This window comes from Schistocerca nitens, chromosome 5 (assembly GCF_023898315.1).
Source record: "Schistocerca nitens isolate TAMUIC-IGC-003100 chromosome 5, iqSchNite1.1, whole genome shotgun sequence".
Lineage (NCBI taxonomy): Eukaryota > Metazoa > Arthropoda > Insecta > Orthoptera > Acrididae > Schistocerca > Schistocerca nitens.
The window spans coordinates 571,934,448-571,957,659 of record NC_064618.1 but is presented as its reverse complement, the minus strand read 5'-3'; the positions used below and the strand labels follow the sequence as shown (position 1 = coordinate 571,957,659).

Here is a 23,212-nt window from a genome sequence, read left to right as displayed (position 1 = left end):
TAGGGAATGTGGAAGTCTTTACAATGCCTTGTATTGTGATCATGGTAGCTTGAGTTGGTTTGGAGATCGCAATTATTTTTACTTATCATTTCCAGGCATTTAAAAATATATATTGATGACATTGTAAGTATCTTTAGTTGTCTGAATAAGGGTCTGCAGTGAGTTTGTGGTGGGCTGTGTGTCATGATACGAATAGCTCTTTTTTGCATAATAAAAATGTCATTTAGTCTTGACCTGGTTTTTCCCCAAAAACTTATGCCATAGCTTGCAACTGATTGGAAATAACTGAAATACACTGCTCGAATACATTCTTTGCTGCATACCTTGGATATTATTCTTAAGGCAAAACATGCTGAGCTAAGTTTCTGGGTAAGATACACACTGTGTTCATTCCAGTTTAAATCTTGGTCAATTCGCATTCCCAGAAACTTTGTAGTGCACACTTTTTCTATTTGTTTGCTATCCAGCATAAGGCACATATTTTCCCCTTGACACTTGCTTCCATACTGTATAAAGTTTGTTTTCTTTGTATTTAATGTCAGCTTATTTGAATAAAACCATGACTGAATGTATGAGAGCGTTTTCTCTGCTGTAGTACACAATGATTCTTTTGTATCTCTAATTATGATATTCGTGTCATCTGCAAATAGTAGAATTTTGGCTGAGCTGTCTGGAGCCTGTATATCATTGATATAAATTAGAAATAACAATGGGCCCAGAATGCTGCCCTGTGGAACACCTATTTCAATTTGTTTTGGTTCAGATACGAGTTTAAAATTGTGAAGATTGTTGGATGACCTCAGCTCAACTACTTGTGACCTGTTTTGCAGATAAGATTCAAACCATTTTTTAACAGTACCCCTGATGCCTATTGCTTCAAGTTTCTCTAGTAATATTACATGGTTCACAGTATCAAATGCTTTGGATAAATCTAGATTAATTCCAACAACCTGTTTATTTGACTCCAAATTTCTTACTATTTCTGTTGTGTAGTCCAATATGGCTGTTTCTGTACTGTGCCCTGCTCGAAAACCATGTTGACTGTTATTTATTAGTTTATGTTTTTCTAGATATTTTGTAACCCTGATTTTCATTAATTCCTCAAATATTTTGGAGAAGGCTGGAAGGAGAGATATAGGTTGGTAATTTTCTATTTTATGTCTGTCACCATTTTTGTATAGAGGTATCACTTTGGAGATTTTAAGTTTGTCCGGAAATATACCTTCACTAAGGGACAAGTTTGCTATGTGCACTATAGGTTTGACAACACATGGAGCAATTTTCTTAATTATTGATACAGGTACATCATCCAAACCAGAGGACATTTTGGATTTCAAGCATTTAAAGACTTTTAGAACTTCATGCTCATCTGTTGGCATTGCCATCATGCTGGTATTTACCATTGGAGTTGTCACTGTTGGTTGTTGCATAAATTTACTACTTAAAGTAAGGGGAATATTTACAAAATAATTGTTTACATAGTTTGCCATGGGATCTTTTTCTATGGGAATATTTTCATTATTTTTAAGATTGATTTCCTGTTCTTTAGTTTGACCCCCAGTTTCTTTTTTTACCATTTTCCACATCATTCTGGACTTGTTACTAGCTTGCCTTATTAAGATTCCCATTAGATGCTTGAAGAATAGAGAAGATCAGTGTAAACAAGCTTCTCTTCTTATGGTCCACAGGAAACTAATGTTTGCTGATAAATATCAATGTGGTCATGCGGCTGTGAAGCTGGCAAAAATAAGATAAAACAGTAGCTCTTTAATAGAACTCAGGAAGCATCTGTTTTTGTCATAGAAATGACTTTTTTCACATGTTGCATCCAGCTTCAGTAAGCATTTTAATGACATTTAATTGTCTATGCCATCAATAGCTGCTTCTAGTGCAACTCACACTTTTCTTGTATCACAACCTGAAAGCCTTGGATGAAGTTAGTCAGGTAAATTTCATATTTCTTGTGACTATGTAGACTTTCCTGGCGTATTAGTATATCAAATTCTTGTCGGGTTTCCAGCCGGATCAAACTGTCATCTGAGCACAATATTTCAGCAGTCATCTGGCCACCATCATCAGGTGAGAAAAGCTACACTGCTCTCACCGGTAACTGATTCAACTTGCAAATGAATGCACCTTTATAAGCATCAGAAGTACAACAGCGCATATAAAGGTGCAGTCATTTGCGAGTGGAACCAGTTATCAGCGAGAGCAGCGTAGCTTTTCTCACCTGATGATGGTGGCCAGGTGGACCACTGAAATATTGTGCTCAGATGACAGTTTGATCTGGCTGGAAACCCGACAAGAATTTGATATGCCATATTTCTTGATTTCTGAAAAGCAGTTAACTCAGTGCTACAGCTATGCCTGTTATCAAAAGTATGACCATAATTACTACAATTCCTTTTACTGTTCTTTTTGTGCAGTAGGATAATGGTAGCTGACTTCACTCTTTTTGATTTGCTCCTTTCTCCATACTTCACTTATGAGAATGTACATTTCTTTATGAAGTGTTCAACCTCCCGCTTTATATTAAGCAAAATTGGTGACTAGAGTGAGGAGTTCTTGGGGGAGGATGCACCATGTTATCTTGGATGAAGACTCATCAACAGATATAGAAGCAACTTCAAGCGGTGTTGGGACGCTTGGTTGTGTATTAATATATTATATATTAATGGCATAGCACACAGTATTAGTAGTAACCTCTGAATTTTCACAGATGATGCAGTTATCTACAATGAATTACTATCTGAAAAAAAGCTGCAAAAATATTCATTTACATCTCATAAATATTTAAAAATGGAGCAAAGATTGGTAACTTTCTTTAAATGTTCAGAAATGTAAAATGTCCAATTAACTAAATGGAAAAAAGTGGTATCTTATGACTACAGTATCAGTACACCACAGTTTGAATGGGTCAACTCATGCAATTAATTGGGTATAACACTTTTGAGGGATATGAAATGGAATGCTCACATAGGCTCAGTTGTAGGTGAAGTAGGTGGCAGACTGTGGTTCATCTGTGGAGTACTAGGGAAATACTGTCTATGCAGGAGACTGCTTACAAATCACACATGTGCCCCTTACTAAAGTATTGCTCAAGTGTGTGGGACCTATTGTAAATGGGACTAATAGGTGATACTGAATGTACACAGGGAATAGCAACACAAATAGTTGTAGGTTTGTTTGGCCCATGGGAGCAAGTCACAGAGATACTGAAGGAGCTGAAATGGCACTTTTCTGAAGATAGGTGCACACTATACAGAGAAAGCCTACATACAATATTTCAAGTAACAGCATTAAAAGATTAATCAAGGATTATACAACAACTCCTTATGTATTGCAGTAGCAGGGATTGTGAGGACAAGATTACATTAATTAAAGAGTGCACAGAGGCATTTAAACATTCTTCCTGTACATCATATGCAAGTGGAATGGGGAGAAGTCCTGTCACTTGTACAATTGGAAGTAACTTCTGCGATGCACTCAGATTTTTCATTGAGTACCGGGACTCATTTCACATACTGAATGATACCCATTACGATGGTGATCACAGAACACAAATTAATTATCTAAGGTTGCTGATATTGTCAGCTGTGATGATACCTTCATTGGAAGAAGTTGATAGAGTATGATTTATATTTATGACATCGTCCTGTAAATCTTGGGCCAGAGATGTTGGAGTTGGCAGCTGTGTGTGCATGAGGTGTGCCTGCTTGTGTGTGTCAATGTTGTGTGTCTCTATCTTTTACTGTATTTCCTATAAACAATAATGTACCCATTTTGTGCTATGAAATTTTAATTAATATGTAGGATTATTATTATTATTATTATTATTATTATTATTATTAATGTTAATCTGCATTTTTCATAGATAGCCTAATTGCAATAAGTATTTTTGATTGTTGTGGAGTTTGTATGAAACTGAAACTAGAATCAGAACATAAAGAACAGATGCTAAATGTAACACACACAATTATGACCTATCCCAACACTTCATGGACCTCATTATCATTGTTTTCTCTGGCTTGTGGTTCAGGTAAAACTTCAGGCATGAAAGCTAGTAGTTTTGTTAAGTCCTTCTGTTTCAAGATTGATATTTGCCTTCCACCTATGTATTTTGGGACCAAATTTTGCTAGGCATCTACAGATTGTGGAGATATAACAAATTGTGATCTTCCTCAATGTAATCTGAAGAAAATGGTGGCCTCCCATGACTCCAATTAAGAATATGTTACTTTAAACAACAGTTTATGGCAACCTATTGAAAACCTCATCACTGTAAAATTTCTGAAATGTACACTGTTACCACGGACATCAACTTTTGGTTTGCTGCTTGGGTTGGTAACATTCTTAAGTTATTCTGAAATCCTCAGCATCCACTTTACAGAGTGGAATGCTGAAGCCATGGAATGTGAGATTATGGTTGGGCATCCTTTCAAGAGCTTCCAGTTTTTATAGAGGAATGGGCCTCAGTATAGCATGTGAGTACTCCTATGGCAATGAAAGTTTGTGCTTTGGGCCCATATGAAAATAGATATTGGAGAGACAGCTTTTCACAAATTTTGATATATGCAGTGTAGGAGTACAGCACTGATAAAGCTAGTTCACCATAAGATCCAAAGATGTCAGGAGCATGTATGCACGCTACAATCTAAAAATGCACAAAGGTAAGCTTTGGGCTCTTATGGCTCTCAGTGTCTTGATTATTTTATCTGAAGTGCTTATGAGCATTACAGCTTTGTTGCAAGATTGTCAGTAATTGATTGATTTATTCAAAATCATCATTATATCCGATTTTCGTTTAGATATCATTACCTGTTCCTATTTCAAGTAGAATGCAGCTGATTTTTCCATCTCTTCTTAGGGCATCCAACATCTCTTTTTCCTTGAGGTATATATCTGTATTTTAATTCTGATACCCATGCATGCCATAGCCTTTGAATGCACTTGTGCCATTTCTTTCTGTACTCTCCCATTTTCTGAAGAATGCCTTTGAACTCCAGTTTAGTCCAATTTCACTATCTATGAATTTATAACCACCTAGTGATCTTAGTAGTCTCATCTGTGCTCTTCTGTTGACTGGCAGAGTCCAAGCTTCGAGCCCATACATTAGACCTGTTGCTGCCATCACACTGTAAAATTTTAATACTGACTCTCTCCCATTTTTTTGAGGAAAGGGTGATTCATAGTACCTGCTACCTGCTGAAATTTTTGCAGTTTGTATTCTTCATCACTGGATGTAATATATAAGACCTCACAGGTAACAAATTATTTATTTATTGTAGCAGTTTGTCTTTGATCACTATTTTTGCTCTTAAATTCTCCTTGTGGTGGACTGCCATTATCTTAGTTTTACCTTTAGATATTGTCATATTATAGTCATTCACTACCCTGTACAAGGACCAAATTGCTCTCTAATGTCAGAGTCTGCCAAGATAATTTGATCACCTACAAATATGAATGCATTTATAACTTTATTATGAAGCATATAATGATGTACTAATTTAATCTGATATGTGCCTATGATATTGTTTATGTACATAATAAATAATGTAGGTGATACAGGACACCCTTGTATCACTCCTTAAAGAGGTAGTTCTTGCAAACAGACTTCTTTTTGTACCTTGATTTTATTGTGATGTACATACTTTGAATTAAATTTATTGGTTGCTGAGGCATACCATTTTTTTCTAAATTTTCCCACACTTTAACTCTGTTAACTGTATCACAAGCTTTCTCATTGTCAATAAAAGCTATATATGTGGGACGATTGTATCCTCTGTGTTTTTCAATTACTTAGCAGACTGGAAAAACACTTTCTAAGCAAGATCTGCCATTTGAACCCTATTCTGTTCTCCCATAAGAAACGTTTCAGAAAGTGTCTTTAGTCTATTTGTTATTAGTTTCACATATATCTTGTATCAGAAACTCAAAAGATTAGTATCTCAATAATTGTGACACATTCTGTGGTTCCCTTTTTTAAATAATGGGATAACAACTGTAATTTGGGAATCTTCTGGTATGTTACTGTATTTCCAAAGAATTTAAAAAAGTTTAATAACTTTGAGTAATGATGTCAAAGCATATTTAAATGATTCCATATTGACACTGTCTTCCCCTGAGGATTTTCTATTTTTAGATGACTTTAGCACAGTTTTCAGTTCTTCTGTTGAGATAAGAGAGGCATATTCATCACTAATTGCAGTTTTCACATTTCCCTCATCACCTGTCCATATACTCTGGAAATAATCCAGACATCCGTTTTCTGAAATGGGGTTAGTTTGAATCATATGTTTATCTTTTTTACTAAGTTGGTGCAACATCTTATAGGCTTTAGTTTGTTGTCCATTTCACTCAGAAACTCTTCCAGATTTGTTGTTTTATTTTTATTGTCTCTGTTCTAACCACTGCTATATGCTGTTTATGTTTGATATAGTCTTCTTATCCCTTTGGTTGCAGATATTTCAGTAGGCTTGTTTCTTACATTTTATGATATTGAATAGTTCTGTGTTCCAAATTGGAAGTCTCTTAAGCTTCATCAGCATCTATTTGTATTAGTCGTACAATTTCTCTTCACTCTTCATTAACATTCTGTTTTTCTTGCACATCTTTTAGTATTTCATTTAACCATTTTCTGTATAACAATCTTATGCTTAGACCTTGTAGAAAATGTATCCTGCAAAATTTTTCTAGTGTTTGTTTTTTGTTAATGCTTTTATTGCTCAACAGTAGGTTACTTAGTTTTGATATTACCAGAAAATGATCAGTACTAACATCAATCCTCTGTAGAGACTAGTATCTTCTACTGACGGAGTGACATTCTCATTTGCAAGAATATAGTCTGTTAAAGATCTGGTACCCCTAGCACTCCATGTACATTTATTAACATCTTTATGGGAGAAGAAACTATTTGCTGTTCTTCAGTTTTTGAAGGAAGAAAAATCTTTTAACTAACCCCCCTTTAAGATAGATTTCCCTATACTTTCATTGAAATCCTCAGCAGTTGTTAAATATTCTGCTTTAGATACACCATTAATTGTTGTCTGCATGCACTAGAAGGCTTGCATGCATTTTCTCTCTTTTACCCTCCCCCGGAGAATAGACAGCAATTACATTCACTAGATTTCTCAATATTTATAATCTTGCATGTACCAGTCCTTCATTTATGAATGTGTATGATTGCAACCATTTTCTATGGCCTACATGAAATGTATTCATAGTTACAAATATGAACAATCATCAGCTGTATAAGGGAATGATGACAATGAAAATCTGTGCTCGGCTGAAACTCGAACCCAGAGTTCCCACTTTACACAAGCGGTTGCCTTAACTACTTTCGCTATCTGTGCATGACCCATGGCCAGACCCAAACTTCACATTTTCTGTGGGTACTTTTGATCATAACAGTAACTCCAGCTCTTGTCCATTCAGTTGTACTTACTCCACTGTATATAATAATGCAAGGTATTCGGAGAAGGTACATTACAGCTTTATTGTCATATAAATCAACTTGGAGAAATAAAAGGTAATGTCTGTTGATACACCAATTCAAGAAGTTTTTTATGTAAGGTAATGAATAAATGTTTGCCTTTCCAAGTGATAAGAGCAACATAACAGGAAACTTTTTTTTCTTTCTTGTTTTTGGGTGGTAGGAGCACCATAAATGAATTGAAGACTGGAATCTGCAGAGAAAAACGCACAGTCTGTGGCTTGGTTTATTGAAATGAAGTGAGGCACCCAAGTTCACATAAATTTCAGAAAGCGATACAGTAAACCACCAACCTTTCAACCATCATAAAAAAATGGCATAGGAACCTCATAGGAACAGGAGTGTGGATTTTAAAACACCACGCAGGAAGGCCAAGGAGAAATGATGAAGATACAGAGAGAGTTTGACAGGTTCACCACAAAAACCTGTTGATAAGGCATCAAAAGACTTGTGAACACCTTGTATGTGCACGGAGTACTCCAAAAGCATCTTCAACTCTTTCTGTACCGCTTACAACTGTTATAGGAACTCAAACTTGGTGACAAGCCAAAAGATACTGCATGTACCAGGACATTACTGCATGTGTAGATAGGGATGAACAAATTCTGAGGCAGAATTTGTTTTCAGATGATGACTCAACCAAGCTGGTATATCGATTAGACAGTGTACTTACCACAAGGGGAATGCATATAGAACATGACTAAAAAACCTGAAAAGAATCTTTTTTCTCTAAGTTAATTACAAGTTGAGTTCTATAACACTTAAATTGTAAAATTCTCTTTGGAATGCCCTGTTCAAATGGTTCAAATGGCTCTGAGCACTATGGGAGGAATGCCCTGTCTTAACCATTAATTTCTTTAGAGCCTTGTAGATTCTTCTTTGTTTGTGATATTACAGCTATATCAATTTCTGTAGTGCTTAATTCCTTCATAGTAGTTGTTCTTCAGTGCTCATTCCTCTAACATTCAATGTGGCTGTTTTCAAAATTTTCTCAGTCCTTTTATTCTTAACCACTTTTCTACTTGATTTTTGTTATGTTATAATCACCCTGTTAGAAGATACTGACGTGTTGCTGGTGTAGCTGTACTAGAGTCGGCGAAAGAAGATCCCAGACTGTTGGCAATGGCATTACCAGATTTCAACAGCAAAGTGAAAACAGGTACAGGGAAAAACAAGTCAGCTATAATGTCCTGACAACATTGAGCCATTGCCATAGAAATGTATACAATGTTGCATTATGTGACTGGACGAGGTAGACCCGTGAAAGTCAGGCTGCCAGGAATCACCTTTTGTTGACCGTACTGTAGGTGATGGCGTACTATAGGTGATGGGGCTGCCACCTTAGATTCTGTTAGTAAGTAACCGGAAAGTATTTTATAAAACAGTTTGAAAGTCTGATAATACAGAAACTTGTAATTCACCACCATTTCATTTCATGGTTTCCTTGTTTATTAAGTACTTTCACTTTTGATTTTTTTTTAGCCAGATTGGAATTATTCCAGTATAGAAGGACAAAGTTATAAGATATATAACTGATTCAAGATTATATCTGCACACCTGTGTGAACTGATCTCACCCAGGGTTGGCTTCTATCAATTTTTCCTTTCTTTTGTAAAGAATTCGTGTTAATATTATGCAACCATGTCTTATTAAACTGATAGTTCAGTAGTTTTCACACATGTCAGCAACTGCTTTTTTTGGAATTGGAATTATTACATTCTTCTTAAAGTCTCAGGGTATTTTGCCTGTCTCATACATGGTGCACACGGGATGGAAAAGTTCTGTTATGGCTGGCTCTCCCAAGGCCGTCAGTAGTTCTTAAGGAATATCATTTACTCTCAGGGCCTTGTTTTCACTTAGATCTTTCAGAGCTCTGTTAAAATTCTTATTGCAGTATATTATCCCATCCCATCTTCGTCTATGTCCACTTCCCTTTCTGTAATATTGTCTTTCAGCTTTCTCTTCTTTTATTAGTATGTACTTGTTTCCCACTTGAGCACTTCATATTCATACAGCTGCTTCTCTTTTCCCCCAAGGACTTTTTCATTTTCTTGTAGGTGGTATCTATCTTTCCCCTAGTGAAATAATCTTCTAAATCCTTACATTTATCCTGTAGCCTCTACTTTTTAGCCATTTTACACTTCCTGTCAATCTCATTTTTTAGCTGTTTGTATTCCCTTTCACTGCTTCATTTGGTGCATGTTTTTATTTTCTCCTTCCATAAATTAAATTCAGTATCTCTTGTGTTATCCAAGGATATCTACATGCCTTGTCTTTTTACCTACTTATCCTCTGCTGCCTTCGCTATTTCATCTCTTAAAGCTACCCATTCTCTTCTACTGTATTCCTTCCCCCCGTCCAAGTCAAACATTGTCCAATGCTTCCTCTGAAACTCTTAGTAACCTACGGTTCTTTCAACTTATTCAGGTCTCATGTCTTTAATTTCCTACCTCTTTCCAAATTCTTCAGTTGGAACCTACAGTTCGTAACCAGTAAGTTGTGGTCAGAGTCCACATTTGTCCCTGGAAATGTCTTACAATTTAAAATCTTGTTCAGAAATATATCTTACCATGATATAATCAATCTGAAACATTCCAGTGTTTCCAGGTCTCTTCCATGTAAGCAAACTTATTTTATGGTTCTTAAACCAAATGGTAGCAATGATTAAATTATACTCTGTGCAAAATTCTACCAGACAGCTCCCACTTTCATTCATTTCCATGAGTCCATATTTACCAACTATTTTTCCTTCTTTTCCTTTTCCTACTGTCAAATATGAATTGCCCTCACAATTAAATTTCCATCTCCTTTAACTATTTGAATAACTTCTTTTATCTCACCATACATTTCTTCAATCTCTTCATAATTTGTGGAGCTAGTTGGCATATAAGCTTGTATTATTGTGGTAGACATGGGCTTGACGCCTATCTTGGCTACAATAAATTGTTCGCCATGCTGTTTGTAGTAGCTTACCTGCACTACTATTTTCTTATTCATTATAAAGCCCTCACCTGCATTACGCCCATTTGATTTTGTATTTATAACTCCGTATTCCCCTGACCGGAAGTCCTGTTCCTCCTTCCACCAAACTTCAATAATTCCCACTATACCTAACTTCAACTTATCCATTTCCCTTCTAACAGTTTCTAACCTACCTGCCTGATTAAGTGATCTAACATTCCACACTCTGATCCGTAGAACACCAGTTTTGTTTATCCTGATGAGAACTTCCTCCTGAGGAGTCCCTGCCTGGAGATCTGAATGGGGAACTATTTTACCTCTTGAATTTTTACCCAAGAGCACACCTTCATCATTTAACCATGCAGTAAAGCTGCATGCCCTCGGGAAAAATTACAGTTGTAGTTTCCGCTTGCTTTCAGTTGTTTGCAGTACCAGCACATCAAGGCTGTTTTGGGTGATGTTACATGGCCAGTTCAGTCAGTCATCCAGATTGCTGCACCTGCAACTATTGAAAAGGATGCTGTCCCCCTTCAGGAAAGACAGGAACAAATGGAAAGCAATGAATATAGTATTGTGAGGGAGTGTGACCTGTAAATATATGAGTATGTGTTTGAGAGTGTATTAGCACTATATTGTAGTTTAAATGTAGTGTAATTATGTTTGTAATATGCTTATATTTCAGAATAATGATAATATTATGAAAAGGTTAGATTGTTGCTCACTATAGACAGGAGATGTTGTGTTGCAGACAGGCACAGAGAGACGGAGAGTGTGTGTGGGACAAAACACTTTTCCTTTCAGCTACGTCTCTAACACTGTTTTAAATTTATTTTCATGTAATTCCTTTATGCTGTAAGATACACTGTTGCAAAACATATTGATAGCACGTAAAATATTATTTTCACGTTACTTACTCGAGTCCAAGGAATGTCTAGTAAGTTCCTATTTATGGTACAATGTAAGTGCACATCCAACCTACTTTCATTCGCCTGGTCATTCTGTTTGGCAGGCACAAGTACCTTGAGTATGTAGAATTTGAGGACTGTAAGTATCTTTATGTTCTACAAAGTATTTTTTACAAGAAGTTAATTTGTTTGAGCCAGATATACATCTGATAGCTTTCTTCTGCCAGATAAGGACATCTTTTGCGCTGGCAAAGTTTTATCAAAGAAGTATCTCATAATGTAAGCGCATGTGGAAAAAGTTGTTGTAGGCCATAAGCATAAGCTCTTTACTTATACTATCATTCAGTTTCCGTGAGATATATAAAACTCTTGTCAATTTACTGCAGAGATTTTCTGTGTGGGTGTCTCAAGTTAGATGTCTAACAACTTTATTGAGTGATTCTGTCTGTTATTAATATTTCTGACAGAAAAGAGTACATTGTTCAGTTTTACTATTATTTAATGTCAGCCCATTTTTCTGGAAGCACTGAGCTGCCTTTTCCATCTCGGAGCTGCTCACTTGTTTGACATCATTCACATAATTATGTAATGTAATTAAAGTTGTGTCATCAACATATGTCAAAGGTTTATAGGGTAGTAAGTTCGGGAGATCATTCACATAGACAATGAATAAGACAGGTCCCAACACAGATCCTTGCAGAATCCTATTTTTTACTTTCAGAAGATCAGATTTATTATTTGAATTTATAACAGCCATCTGGTTTCCATTTGCCAGATATGATTTCAGTAATGTTAGTTCTTTTTCAGTTATTCCCTATGTTTCATGTTTCTTAATCAAAATGCTATATGAGACAGTGTGAGATGCAATAGTGAGATCTACTAGAGTAGGGTAGGTGTGCTGCCTATTTTCAAACCCATGTACTGCTGATAATTCAACTTTTTGTTCTGCCTTAATTGTTAATAGCCCAACTAGGAGCTCTTGTTGTTGAGTAGGTTGTTACACTCAAAAAAACATTTCATTGGTCTTTCATTAATGTTTCAACAATTTTCAAAATTATTGACACTACTACTACATGTCCGTAATTTTGGGGTGAATTTTTGTGTCTTTTGTTTGTATATGGGCAAGTTTCCAACAGTCTAAAAATGTCCCCTCTATAAACATCCTTTTTACGAGTAGAGACAGTGGAGTACAGATAGCATCTGTTATTCTTTTTGTGACAAAATGAGACATTTTCGGAAAAGAGGTCTTTATCTGGCAGAAGAAAGCCATCAGATGTATATCTGGCACAAACAATACTTTTTGGAACATAAAGATACTTACAGTCTTCAAAATCTACATACTCAAGGTACTTGTGCCTGCTAAACAGAATGACCAGGAGTATGAAAGTAGGTCGGATGTGCACTTACATTGCACCATAAATAGGAACTTACTAGAGATTCCTTGGACTCAAGTAAGCAGCGTAAAAATAATATTTTATATGCTACAAAAATATTTTTCAACAGTGTACCTTATAGCAAAAGGGAATTACATGAAAATAAATTTAAAATTGTGTTAGAGACATAGCTGAACGGAAAAGTGTTTTATAACAGACTTGAATTTATATGCACTGAAAAAGAATGATGAACTTTCAATAATCTGTTTGGCATGCGCGCGCGCGCGCACACACACACACACACACACACACACACACACACACACACACACACACATATATACTCTCTCACTCTCTCTTGCACTCTGTCCCTGTCTGCAACTCAACATCTCCTCTATATAGCGAGTAACAATCTAACCTTTTCATAATATTGTCATTATTCTGAAATACAAGCATATTACAAACGCAATTACACTACATTTAAACTACAATATAGTGCTAACACACTCTCAAAAAATACTCATATATTTACAGATCAACCTCCCTCACAATACTGTATTCATTGTTTTTCACTCGTTCCTGTCTTTCCTGAAGGGGGACAGCAACCTTTTCAGTAGTTGCAGGTGCAGCAAACAGGATGACTGACTGACCTGGCCATGTAACATCACCCAAAAAGGCCTTGCTGTGCTGGTACTGCAAACAGCTGAAAGCAAGTGGAAACTACAACTGTAATTTTTCCCGAGGGTGCGCATCTTTACTGTGTGGTGAAATGATGAAGGTGTGCTCTTGGGTAAAAATTCAAGAGGTAAAATAGTTGCCCATTCAGATCATCAGGTAGAGACTCCTCAGGAGGAAGGTCTCATCAGGAGAAACAAAACTGGCATTCTACAGATCAGAGTGTGGAATGTTAGATCCCTTAATTGGGCAGGTAGGTTAGATACTGTTAGAAGTGAAATGGATAAGTTGAAGTTAGATATACTGGGAATTAATGAAGTTTGGTGGAAGGAGGCACAGGACTTCCGGTCAGGTGAATATGGGGTTATAAATGTTGTTGTTGTGGTCCTCAGTCCAAAGACTAGTTTGATGCAACTCTCCATGCTACTCTACCTTGTGCAAGCTTCTTCATCTCCCAGTACCTACTGCAACCTACATCCTTCTGAATCTGTTTAGTGTATTCATCTCTTGGTCTCCATCTACGATTTGTACCTTCCATGCTGCCCTCCAATACTAAATTGATGATCCCTTGATGCCTCAGAATATGTCCTACCAAGCGATCCCTTCTAGTCAAGTTGTGCCACAAATTTCTCTTCTCCCCCATTCTATTCAGTACCTCTCCATTAGTTATGTGATCTACCCATCTAATCTTCAGCATTCTGCTGTAGCACTATGTTTCAAAAGCTTCTATTCTCTTCTTGTCTAAACTATTTATTGTCCACGTTTCACTTCCATACATGGCTACACTCCATACAAATACTTTCAGAAACGACTTCCTGATACGTAAATCTATATTCAATGTTAACAAATTTCTCTTCTTCAGAAACGCTTTCCTTGCCATTGCCAGTCTACATTTTATATCATCTCTGCTTTGACCATCATGAGTTATTTTGCTCCCCAAATATCAAAACTCATCTACTACTTTAAGTGCCTCATTTCCTAAGGTAATTCCCTCAGCATCACCCGATTTATTTCAACTATATTCCATTATCCTCATTTTGCTTTTATTGATGTTCATCTTATATCCTCCTTTCAAGACACTGTCCATTTACCGAGCGAGGTGGTGCAGTGGTTCAACACTGGACTCGCATTCGGGAGGACGACGGTTCAATCCCGCGTCCGGCCAACCTGATTTAGGTTTTCCGTGATTTCCCTAAATCATTCCAGGCAAATGCCAGGATGGTTCCTCTGAAAGGGCACGGCCGACTTCCTTCCCTAATCCGATGAGACCGATGACCACGCTGTCTGGTCTCCTTCCCCAAACAACCAACCAACCAACCACTGTCCATTTTGTTCAACTGCTCTTCCAGGTCCTTTGCTGTCTCTGACAGAATATTACAATGTCATCGGCAAGCCTCAAAGTTTTTATTTCTTCTCCATGGATTTTAATCCCTACTCCGAATTTTTCTTTTGTTTCCTTTACTGCTTGCTCAATATAAAGATTGAATAACATCGGGGAGAGGCTACAAACATGTCGCACTCCCTTCCCAACCACTGCTTCCCTTTTATGCCCCTTGACTCTTGTAACTGCCATTTGGTTTCTGTACAAATTGTAAATAGCCTTTCGCTACCTGTATTTTACCCCTGCTACCTTCAGAATTTGAAAGAGAGTATTCCAGTCAACATTGTCAAAAGCTTTCTCTAAGTCTACAAATGCTAGAAACATAGGTTTACCTTTCCTTAATCTAGTTTCTAAGATAAGTCATAGGGTCAGTATTGCCTCACGTGTTCCAACATTTAGGTCGGCTTCTACCAGTTTTTCCATTCATGTGTAAGGAATTTGTGTTAGTATTTTGCAGCCGAGGCTTATTAAACTGATAGTTTGGTAATTTTCTTTTTGAAGTCTGGGGGTATTTCGCCTGTCTCATAGATCTTGCTCACAAGATGGAAGAGTTCTGTCTCCCAAGGCTATCAGTTGTTCTAATGGAATGTTGTCTACTTCCGGGGCCTTGTTTCAACTTAAGTCTTTCAGTGCTCTGTCAAAACTCTTCATGCAGTATCATATCTCCTATTTCCTCTTCATCTACATTCTCTTCCATTTCCATAATATTGTCCTCAAGTACATCACCCTTGTATAGACCCTCTATATACTCCTTCCACCTTTCTGCTTTCCCTTCTTTGCTTAGAACTAGGTTTCCACCTGAGCACTTGGTATTCATGCAAGTCGCTCTCTTTTCTCCAAAGGTCTCTTTAATTTTCCTGTAGGCAATATCTATCTTACCCCTAGTGAAATACGCATCTATATCCTTACACTTGTACTCTAGCTATTCCTGCTTAGCCATTTTGCACTTCCTGTCAATCTCATTTTTGAGACGTCTGTATTCCTTTTTGCCTGCTTCATTTACTGCATTTATGTATTTTCTCCTTTCATCAATTAAATTCAATATTTCTTCTGTTACCCAAGTATTTCTATTAGCCCTCGTCTTTTTACCTATTTGATCCTCTGCTGCCTTCACTATTTCATCTCTCAAAGCTACCCCTTCTTTTTCTACTGTATTTCTTTCCCCCATTCTTGTCAGTCGTTCCCTAACGCTCTCCCTGAAACTCTCTACAAACTCTGGTTCTGTCAGTTTATCCAGGTCCCATCTCCTTAAATTCCCACCTTTTTTAACTTTCTTCAGTTCTAATCTACAGCTCATCACCAATAGATTGTGGTCAGAGTCCACATCTGCCCCTTGAAATGTCTTTCAGTTTAAAACCTGGTTCCTAAATCTCTGTCTTACCATTAAATAATCTATCTGAAACCTTGAAGTATCTCCAGGCATCTTCCATGTATACAACCTTGTGACTTGATTCTTGAACAGAGTGTTAGCTATGATTTAGTTATGCTCTGTGCAAAATTGTACCAGGTGGTTTCCTCTTTCATTCCTTACTCCCATTCCATATTCACCTACTATGTTTTCTTCTCTTCCTTTTCCTACTGTCGAATTCCAGTCACTCATGGCTGATAAATTTTTGTCTCCCTTCACTATCTGAATAATTTCTTATCTCATCATACATTTCATCAACCTCTTCATCATCTGCAGAGCTAGTTGGCATATGAACTTGTACTACTGTAGTAGGCGTGGTCTTCGTATCTATCTTGGCCATAATAATGCGTTCACTATGCTGTTTGTTGTAGCTTACCCGCATTCCTATTTTTTATTCATTATTAAACCTACTCCTGCATTATCCCTAATTGAATTTGTATTTGTAATGCTGTATTCATCTGACCAGAAGTCTTGATCCTCCTGCCAACAAACTTCACTAATTCCCACTATATCTAACTTTAACTTATCCGTTTCTGTTTTTAAATTTTCTAACCAACCTGCCCAATTAACGGATCTAACATTCCACGCTCCGATCCATAGAACACCAGTTTTCTTTCTCCTGATAATGACGTCCTCCTGAGTAGTACCTGCCCGGAGATCCAAATGGGGGGACTACTTTACCTCCACAGAATATTTTACCCAAGAGGACACCATCATCATTGAACCAGGTTATAAATACAAAATCAAATAGGGATAATGCAGGTGAGGACTTTATAATGAATAAGAAAATAGTAGTGCAGGTAAGCTACTACAAACAGCATGGCGAACAATTTATTGTAGCCAAGATAGGCGTCAAGCCCATGTCTACCACAATAATACAAGCTTATATGCCAACTAGCTCCACAAATTTTGAAGAGATTGAAGAAATGTATGGTGAGATAAAAGAAGTTATTCAAATAGTTAAAGGAGATGGAAATTTAATTGTGAGGGCAATTCATATTTGAGAGTAGGAAAAGGAAAAGAGGGAAAATAGTTGGTAAATATGGACTCAAGGAAAGGAATGAAAGTGGGAGCTGTCTGGTAGAATTTTGCAGAGTATAATTTAATCATTGCTACCATTTGGTTTAAGAATCATAAAATAAGTTTGCTTACATGGAAGAGACCTGGAAACACTGGAATGTTTCAGATTGATTATATCATGGTAAGATATATTTCTGAACAAGATTTTAAATTGTAAGACATTTCCAGGGACAAATGTGGACTCTGACCACAACTTACTGGTTACGAACTGTAGGTTCCAACTGAAGAATTTGGAAAGAGGTAGGAAATTAAAGACATGAGACCTGAATAAGTTGAAAGAACCATAGGTTACTAAGAGTTTCAGAGGAAGCATTGGACAATGTTTGACTTGGACGGGGGGAAAGAATACAGTAGAAGAGAATGGGTAGCTTTAAGAGATGAAATAGTGAAGGCAGCAGAGGATAAGTAGGTAAAAAGACAAGGCATGTAGATATCCTTGGATAACACAAGAGATACTGAATTTAATTTATGGAAGGAGAAAATAAAAACATGCACCAAATGAAGCAGTGAAAGGGAATACAAACAGCTAAAAAATGAGATTGACAGGAAGTGTAAAATGGCTAAAAAGTAGAGGGAACAGGATAAATGTAAGGATTTAGAAGATTATTTCACTAGGGGAAAGATAGATAACACCTACAAGAAAATGAAAAAGTCCTTTGGAGAAAAGAGAAGCAGCTGTATGAATATGAAGTGCTCAAATGGGAAACAAGTACATACTAACAGAAGAAGAGAAAGCTGAAAGACAATATTACAGAAAGGGAAGTGGACATTGATGAAGATGGGATGGGAGGTAATATACTGCGATAAGAATTTTAACAGAGCTCTGAAAGATCTAAGTGAAAACAAGGCCCTGAGAGTAAATGATATTCTGTAAGAACTACTGACGGCCTTGGGAGAGTCAGCCATAACAGAACTTTTCCATCCGGTGTGCACCATGTAAGAAACAGGCAAAATACCCTGAGACTTTAAGGAGAATGTAATAATTCCAATCCCAAAAAAAGCAGTTGTTGACATGTGTGAAAACTACTGAACTATCAGTTTACTACGTTAAGGTTGCAAAATATTAACACAAATTCTTTACAGAAGAAAGGAAAAACTGATAGAAGCCAACCCCAGGTGAGATCAGTATGGATTCCAGGGAAATGTAGAAACACAAGGCAATACTGACCCTGCGACTTCATTTAGAAGATAGGTTAAGGAAAGGCAAACCTACATTTATAGCATCTGTACACTTATAGAAAGGTTTTGGGAATGTCGACTGGAACATTCTCTTTGAAATTCTGAAAGTATCAGGGGTAAAATACAGAGAGTGAAAGGCTATTTACAACTTGTACAGAAACCAGATGGCAGTTAGAAGTATTGAGGCGCCTGAAAGGGAAGCAGTGGTTGAGAAGGGAGTGAGACGGGGTTGTAGCATATCCCCAATGTTATTCAATGCAGTGAACAAGCAGTAAGGGAACCAAGGAAAAATTTGGAATAGAGATTAAATTTGAGGGAAAAGAAATTAAAGTTTTGATGTTTGCTGATGACACTGTAATTCTGTCAGAGACAGCAAATTACTTGGAAGAGCATTGGAAGGAATGGACATTGTCCTGAAAGGAGGATATAAGATGACCATCAACAAAGCCAAACAAGAATAATGGAATGTAGTCAAATTAAATCAGATGATGCTAAGAGAATTAGATTAGGAAATGAGACACTTGAAACAGTAGATAAGTTTTGCTATTTGGGCTGCAAAATAACTGATGATGGCCAAAGCAGAGGGGGGTACAAAATGTAGCTGGCAAAGGCATGAAAAGAATTACTGAAAAAAAAAGAGAAATTTGCTAACATCATTATAGATTTAAGTGTTAGGAAGTCTTTTCTGAAAGCATTTGTCTGGTGTGTAGCCATGAATGGAAGTGAAACGTGGAAAGTAAACAGTTCAGACAAAAAGAGAACAGAAGTTTTCGAAATGTCGTGCTACAGAAGTGTTGAAGATGAGATGCGTAGATCATCTAACTAATGAGGAGGTACTGAACAGAGCTGGGGAGACAAGAAATCTGTGGCACAAATTTATCAAAAGAAGGGGTCGGTTGATAGGACACATTCTGAGACGTCAAGGGATAACCGATTAGTGCTGGAGGGAAGTGTGAGGCTTAAAAATTGTGGAGGGAGACCAAGAGATGAATACAATAAGCAGATTCAGAAGCATGTAGTCTGCAATGTTATTTGGAGATGAAAAGGCTTGCACAGGATAGAGTAGCATGGAGAGCTGCATCAAACCAGTCTTTGGATTGAAGGCGGCAGCAACAACATCAACACAGTACACATTTTGCTTCCAGGTGTATTTTAAGTACCAGGAATGACGATGTTCTTCTTTGGGAACAGTCCCTCTCGTAATAACTAGATTTCAAAAATTGTTGTGCACCAAATAGGCCTAGTGTCCGAGATTTAGTAGCTGTAATTTATTTCTGTATCTGCCTGTATTTTCTGTGCCTTTTATTGTACATGGTACTTTGTTGTGCAATGTTCATGAAGATGCAGAGCCCAAAAATTGTCACATCTTTTGGTGTATAAAGCTGTTCTTTCTGTCCTGGTAAATGTTTATTTGATAATATGATATTGGATCAGAATTTGTTTCTACAGATACTAAGAATGTACTGAAATTCTCACTAGTACAAAAAATTTATTTTTATTTATGGTACTGTATGTGTTTATCCACGTGGTGATAATATTAATTATATGGATTTTCCTCAGCATTTTGCGTCCTTAGACAGTTGATAAACTTTCTCAAAACAAATTACTATTTACTTGGTTAATGTAATGGAGATACCTTTTCAAGTTGTACAACATTCATATTAGCTTCTCCTAATCTGTAGAACCACTAATTATTTCAAACAAACATCAATATTGAATTCGTTCATCAGGAACCGTAAATTACAATATCTAAATCAGAAGAAATGACTGTTATTGAGCACTAGCGACGCCGAAATGTAATACCGTTTCTTTCCGAAAGAGGTGTTGCCCCAAATACCTTTTCATACATAATCGAACGATGTACTCGAGTATCGGTATTTCTACCAGTGTTGTCAAGTAACTGCTGTCGGTATGATGTATTACGGGTTACTTCCCTAGATAATGAATGTGGTTTGCCACCACACCAAACAACGTGCATGAAGGTACCGGAATGTGAAAACAAGTGTTAGACGTTTCCGCCAAAAATATTTCTTCCTTTTAGCCAACCTAAGTTATTTACTCGACACCACTTCGCTACTAAACGCACATACTCTCGTGTTGTGTCGCTATTACGTGGAACGAATAGTGGCATTTTCCTGCAATCTATTTAGCGCATTAGCGCAATGTGACCTACGCGCAGCGTTAACACACGTGTGACGTCACCGTACCACGTGACTCTGATGCGTTTCTCCCATGTTAACAGATGCCAGACGTCAGGCGAAATTTGCCGGAGACGCACGATCTACAACGTAGCCCTGAAGGTAAGATTTTTGCATCACACCCATGTGCGTTTCTTACACAAGAAAGACGCACGGACGCACGGTGCTATGTGTAAGTAGCGTGCCAAACCAGTGCGTGGAATACTGTCTTAAGGAGAGAAAGAAAGTTCCACCATCTATTCATGACATGTATTTGGCGTTGAAATACAAGTAATCTTAACCTGTAACGCTATAACGCACTCTGTTTTCGCAAATTGTGTGTTACACTAGAAACAACCAGATTTTGCATTCTGTTAACTAACCTTATGGTTAAAACCTTGGGTTGGTTTGCAAAAATATTGTCGTTATTGGAATTAAATTTTGGCCAGGTGCTGTGGATTATCGTTTACGGTATCGGTACTTCTCCATATTGTTCATTTCCATTCTGGCATGCAAATTGTAACTATCGAAACGATATTTTTGGAATGATAATTTCAACAAGATCAAAAATAGTGACACAAAGAGCATTGGGAAGGTTGTGTGTTCTACAGCACCTGTATAATGGATGTGTAACAAAAATTATACTGAGCTACACAGGAAAAGGTAAACATCAAGGGATATACTATACACTCGAGAAAGTTGGTATGAACTTGTTTATCCTATAAATTTATAAAAGTTCCAGTTGTTAATGAATGAAAGCAATATAATTTACAGTATACCGGTAAGATATCGATGTCATGCTACGGTAAGGACTTGAACGATACCGGTATTTGCAGTAAAAAACTATATCGTTATTTTTAGTTAAAAATGTACTTACTTTTAGTTGTAGACCCCGTTCTAGCTAAACTCAACCAGATTTCTTCCAATGGAAGAAAATATCCGTCAGCGGCTATCATAACTTCACCGCATTACAGACCTACCGTGAAATAACATCTAGAGATACGGGAACAAGTGGCAGGCAGAAGGTGCCCAAACTGGTGAATTGCACAGAACTAAAAAATTGTACTTCATTGTACCAAACAGCTTATTTACAGACTATTTGATTGTACTCAGTTATGCGCCACTGTGGGCGGGGCACTTTATTCTATTGAATGACCCTTTTTTTCAGTCCAGGTTTTTTTCACGCATTCATTCCTCAATTAACCCAGAAAACTTAGCGCAGTATTTGTCAGCCATTCTTCTTGTGTTTAAAAACCACACGTCACAAACTTTTTCGATAGATGAAAGTCTTCGCCTTTTTCTGCAGAGTCACTGGCTACCATCCGCTGCTTTGATTTCCTTAATGTGGTTAAGTGGTGGAACTATGTGCTATCCGCAAAAAGGAAAGAAGGAAGGAATACAGTCAGTGATTTAACGCCCTGTCAAGTGTCGACGACGTATTTAGAGACGGAGAAGGAAGTCGGCCGTGTCTCTTCTTAAGGAACCGTCCTCATATTTTAGCGAAAAGGATAGACGAAATCAGAATGGCGGTAGAGGTAAAAGAATCGCTCTCGTCTTGAAAGCGAGTTCAGTGTTTTCTGTACATAAAATCAACTTTTCTCCTTTCTAGTGCTCTAAATATTTGATAGCTTTGTTTTGTAATGTGATTTTTGTCTGCATTCAACAAATACAAAATAGATTTCTCACCGTTAATTCATTACCGGTATGTAAAAATGTCTATAATCTTTCTTCTGATTTTCCTATGATGTCAGCTATCCGCTACAAATTTAATGATCTATCGCTTAACACCATCTTGTGCGCTTTGACGTTAATCTCATTTGTGTTTACAGTTTAGGGACATACTACATGTAGATCACGTTCAAGAGACGTACAGCCATCTTTGGATTCACCTCTCCATTTACTGAGCTACTGATTCGGGGAAGTTTTTTAAGTCAAAAAAAGCTAGATGTTAGAGGCGGGCAAAAAAACTCTGAGCTAGTTAAAAAGACATTTTATTGAGAAGTTGAATGACAAAAGTTTTAAGAACAACTATTAGGTTTACTTAAACTGGTTATGCCGAAGGGGAATACAATGACCACCTTGCAAACAAATTTATTTTATTTTTTCAGCCTGGGATAACTAACAATGTTCCGCGCTCGAGAGGCTGAAGAGATCAAATGTCAATAGTGGTGTCCAAAGAATGTGCCCACTCCACAATCATGATTTTCTCCCATATTTCAAGCCACTGAATTTGAGTATCCTTATGAAAAAAATAATTATGTTCCGTTTCAAGAGAGATTACTTATTTCAAAAATGTTTGTGTCCAGGTGCTTGTCGCATCATGAAAATCCTTAGGCGTCATGGAGACAACACTGAATGATTATAATTATGTAGTTCGCGTCTCTTATCAAATCTGCAACTTCTTGAAGCGCCATTATTTTACACATCATCTTCCTTTTCTTGATAGCGCCAGAATCTGTCACAAGACATACAGTAAACGTGCGCAGACACTGGAAGTTTCAGATCAGCTGTTTCGGAATAGTTATTAGCTACAACGTAGACAGGTACCACACGGGCAGTGTGATTCCTCTTTTGTATTGGG

At 37.1% G+C, this 23,212-nt stretch overlaps 1 protein-coding gene across 3 annotated transcripts in view; it reads left to right on the top strand.

Moving 5' to 3' along the window:
* Positions 1-23,212, top strand: part of LOC126259297 (UDP-glycosyltransferase UGT5-like) — a 126,382-nt gene that overhangs the window by 10,370 nt on the left and 92,800 nt on the right. The window contains exon 2 of one of the 3 annotated variants that reach the window (XM_049955962.1): positions 20,697-20,754. Coding sequence is in view for 1 of the 3 variants with exons in the window: in XM_049955959.1 (XP_049811916.1) it covers positions 20,674-20,754 (81 nt within the window). In the remaining 2 variants the exon portion in view is untranslated. Of the gene's footprint in view, positions 1-20,658; positions 20,755-23,212 lie in introns of those variants that run through there. The other 2 variants (XM_049955959.1, XM_049955963.1) reach the window with 2 other exon arrangements.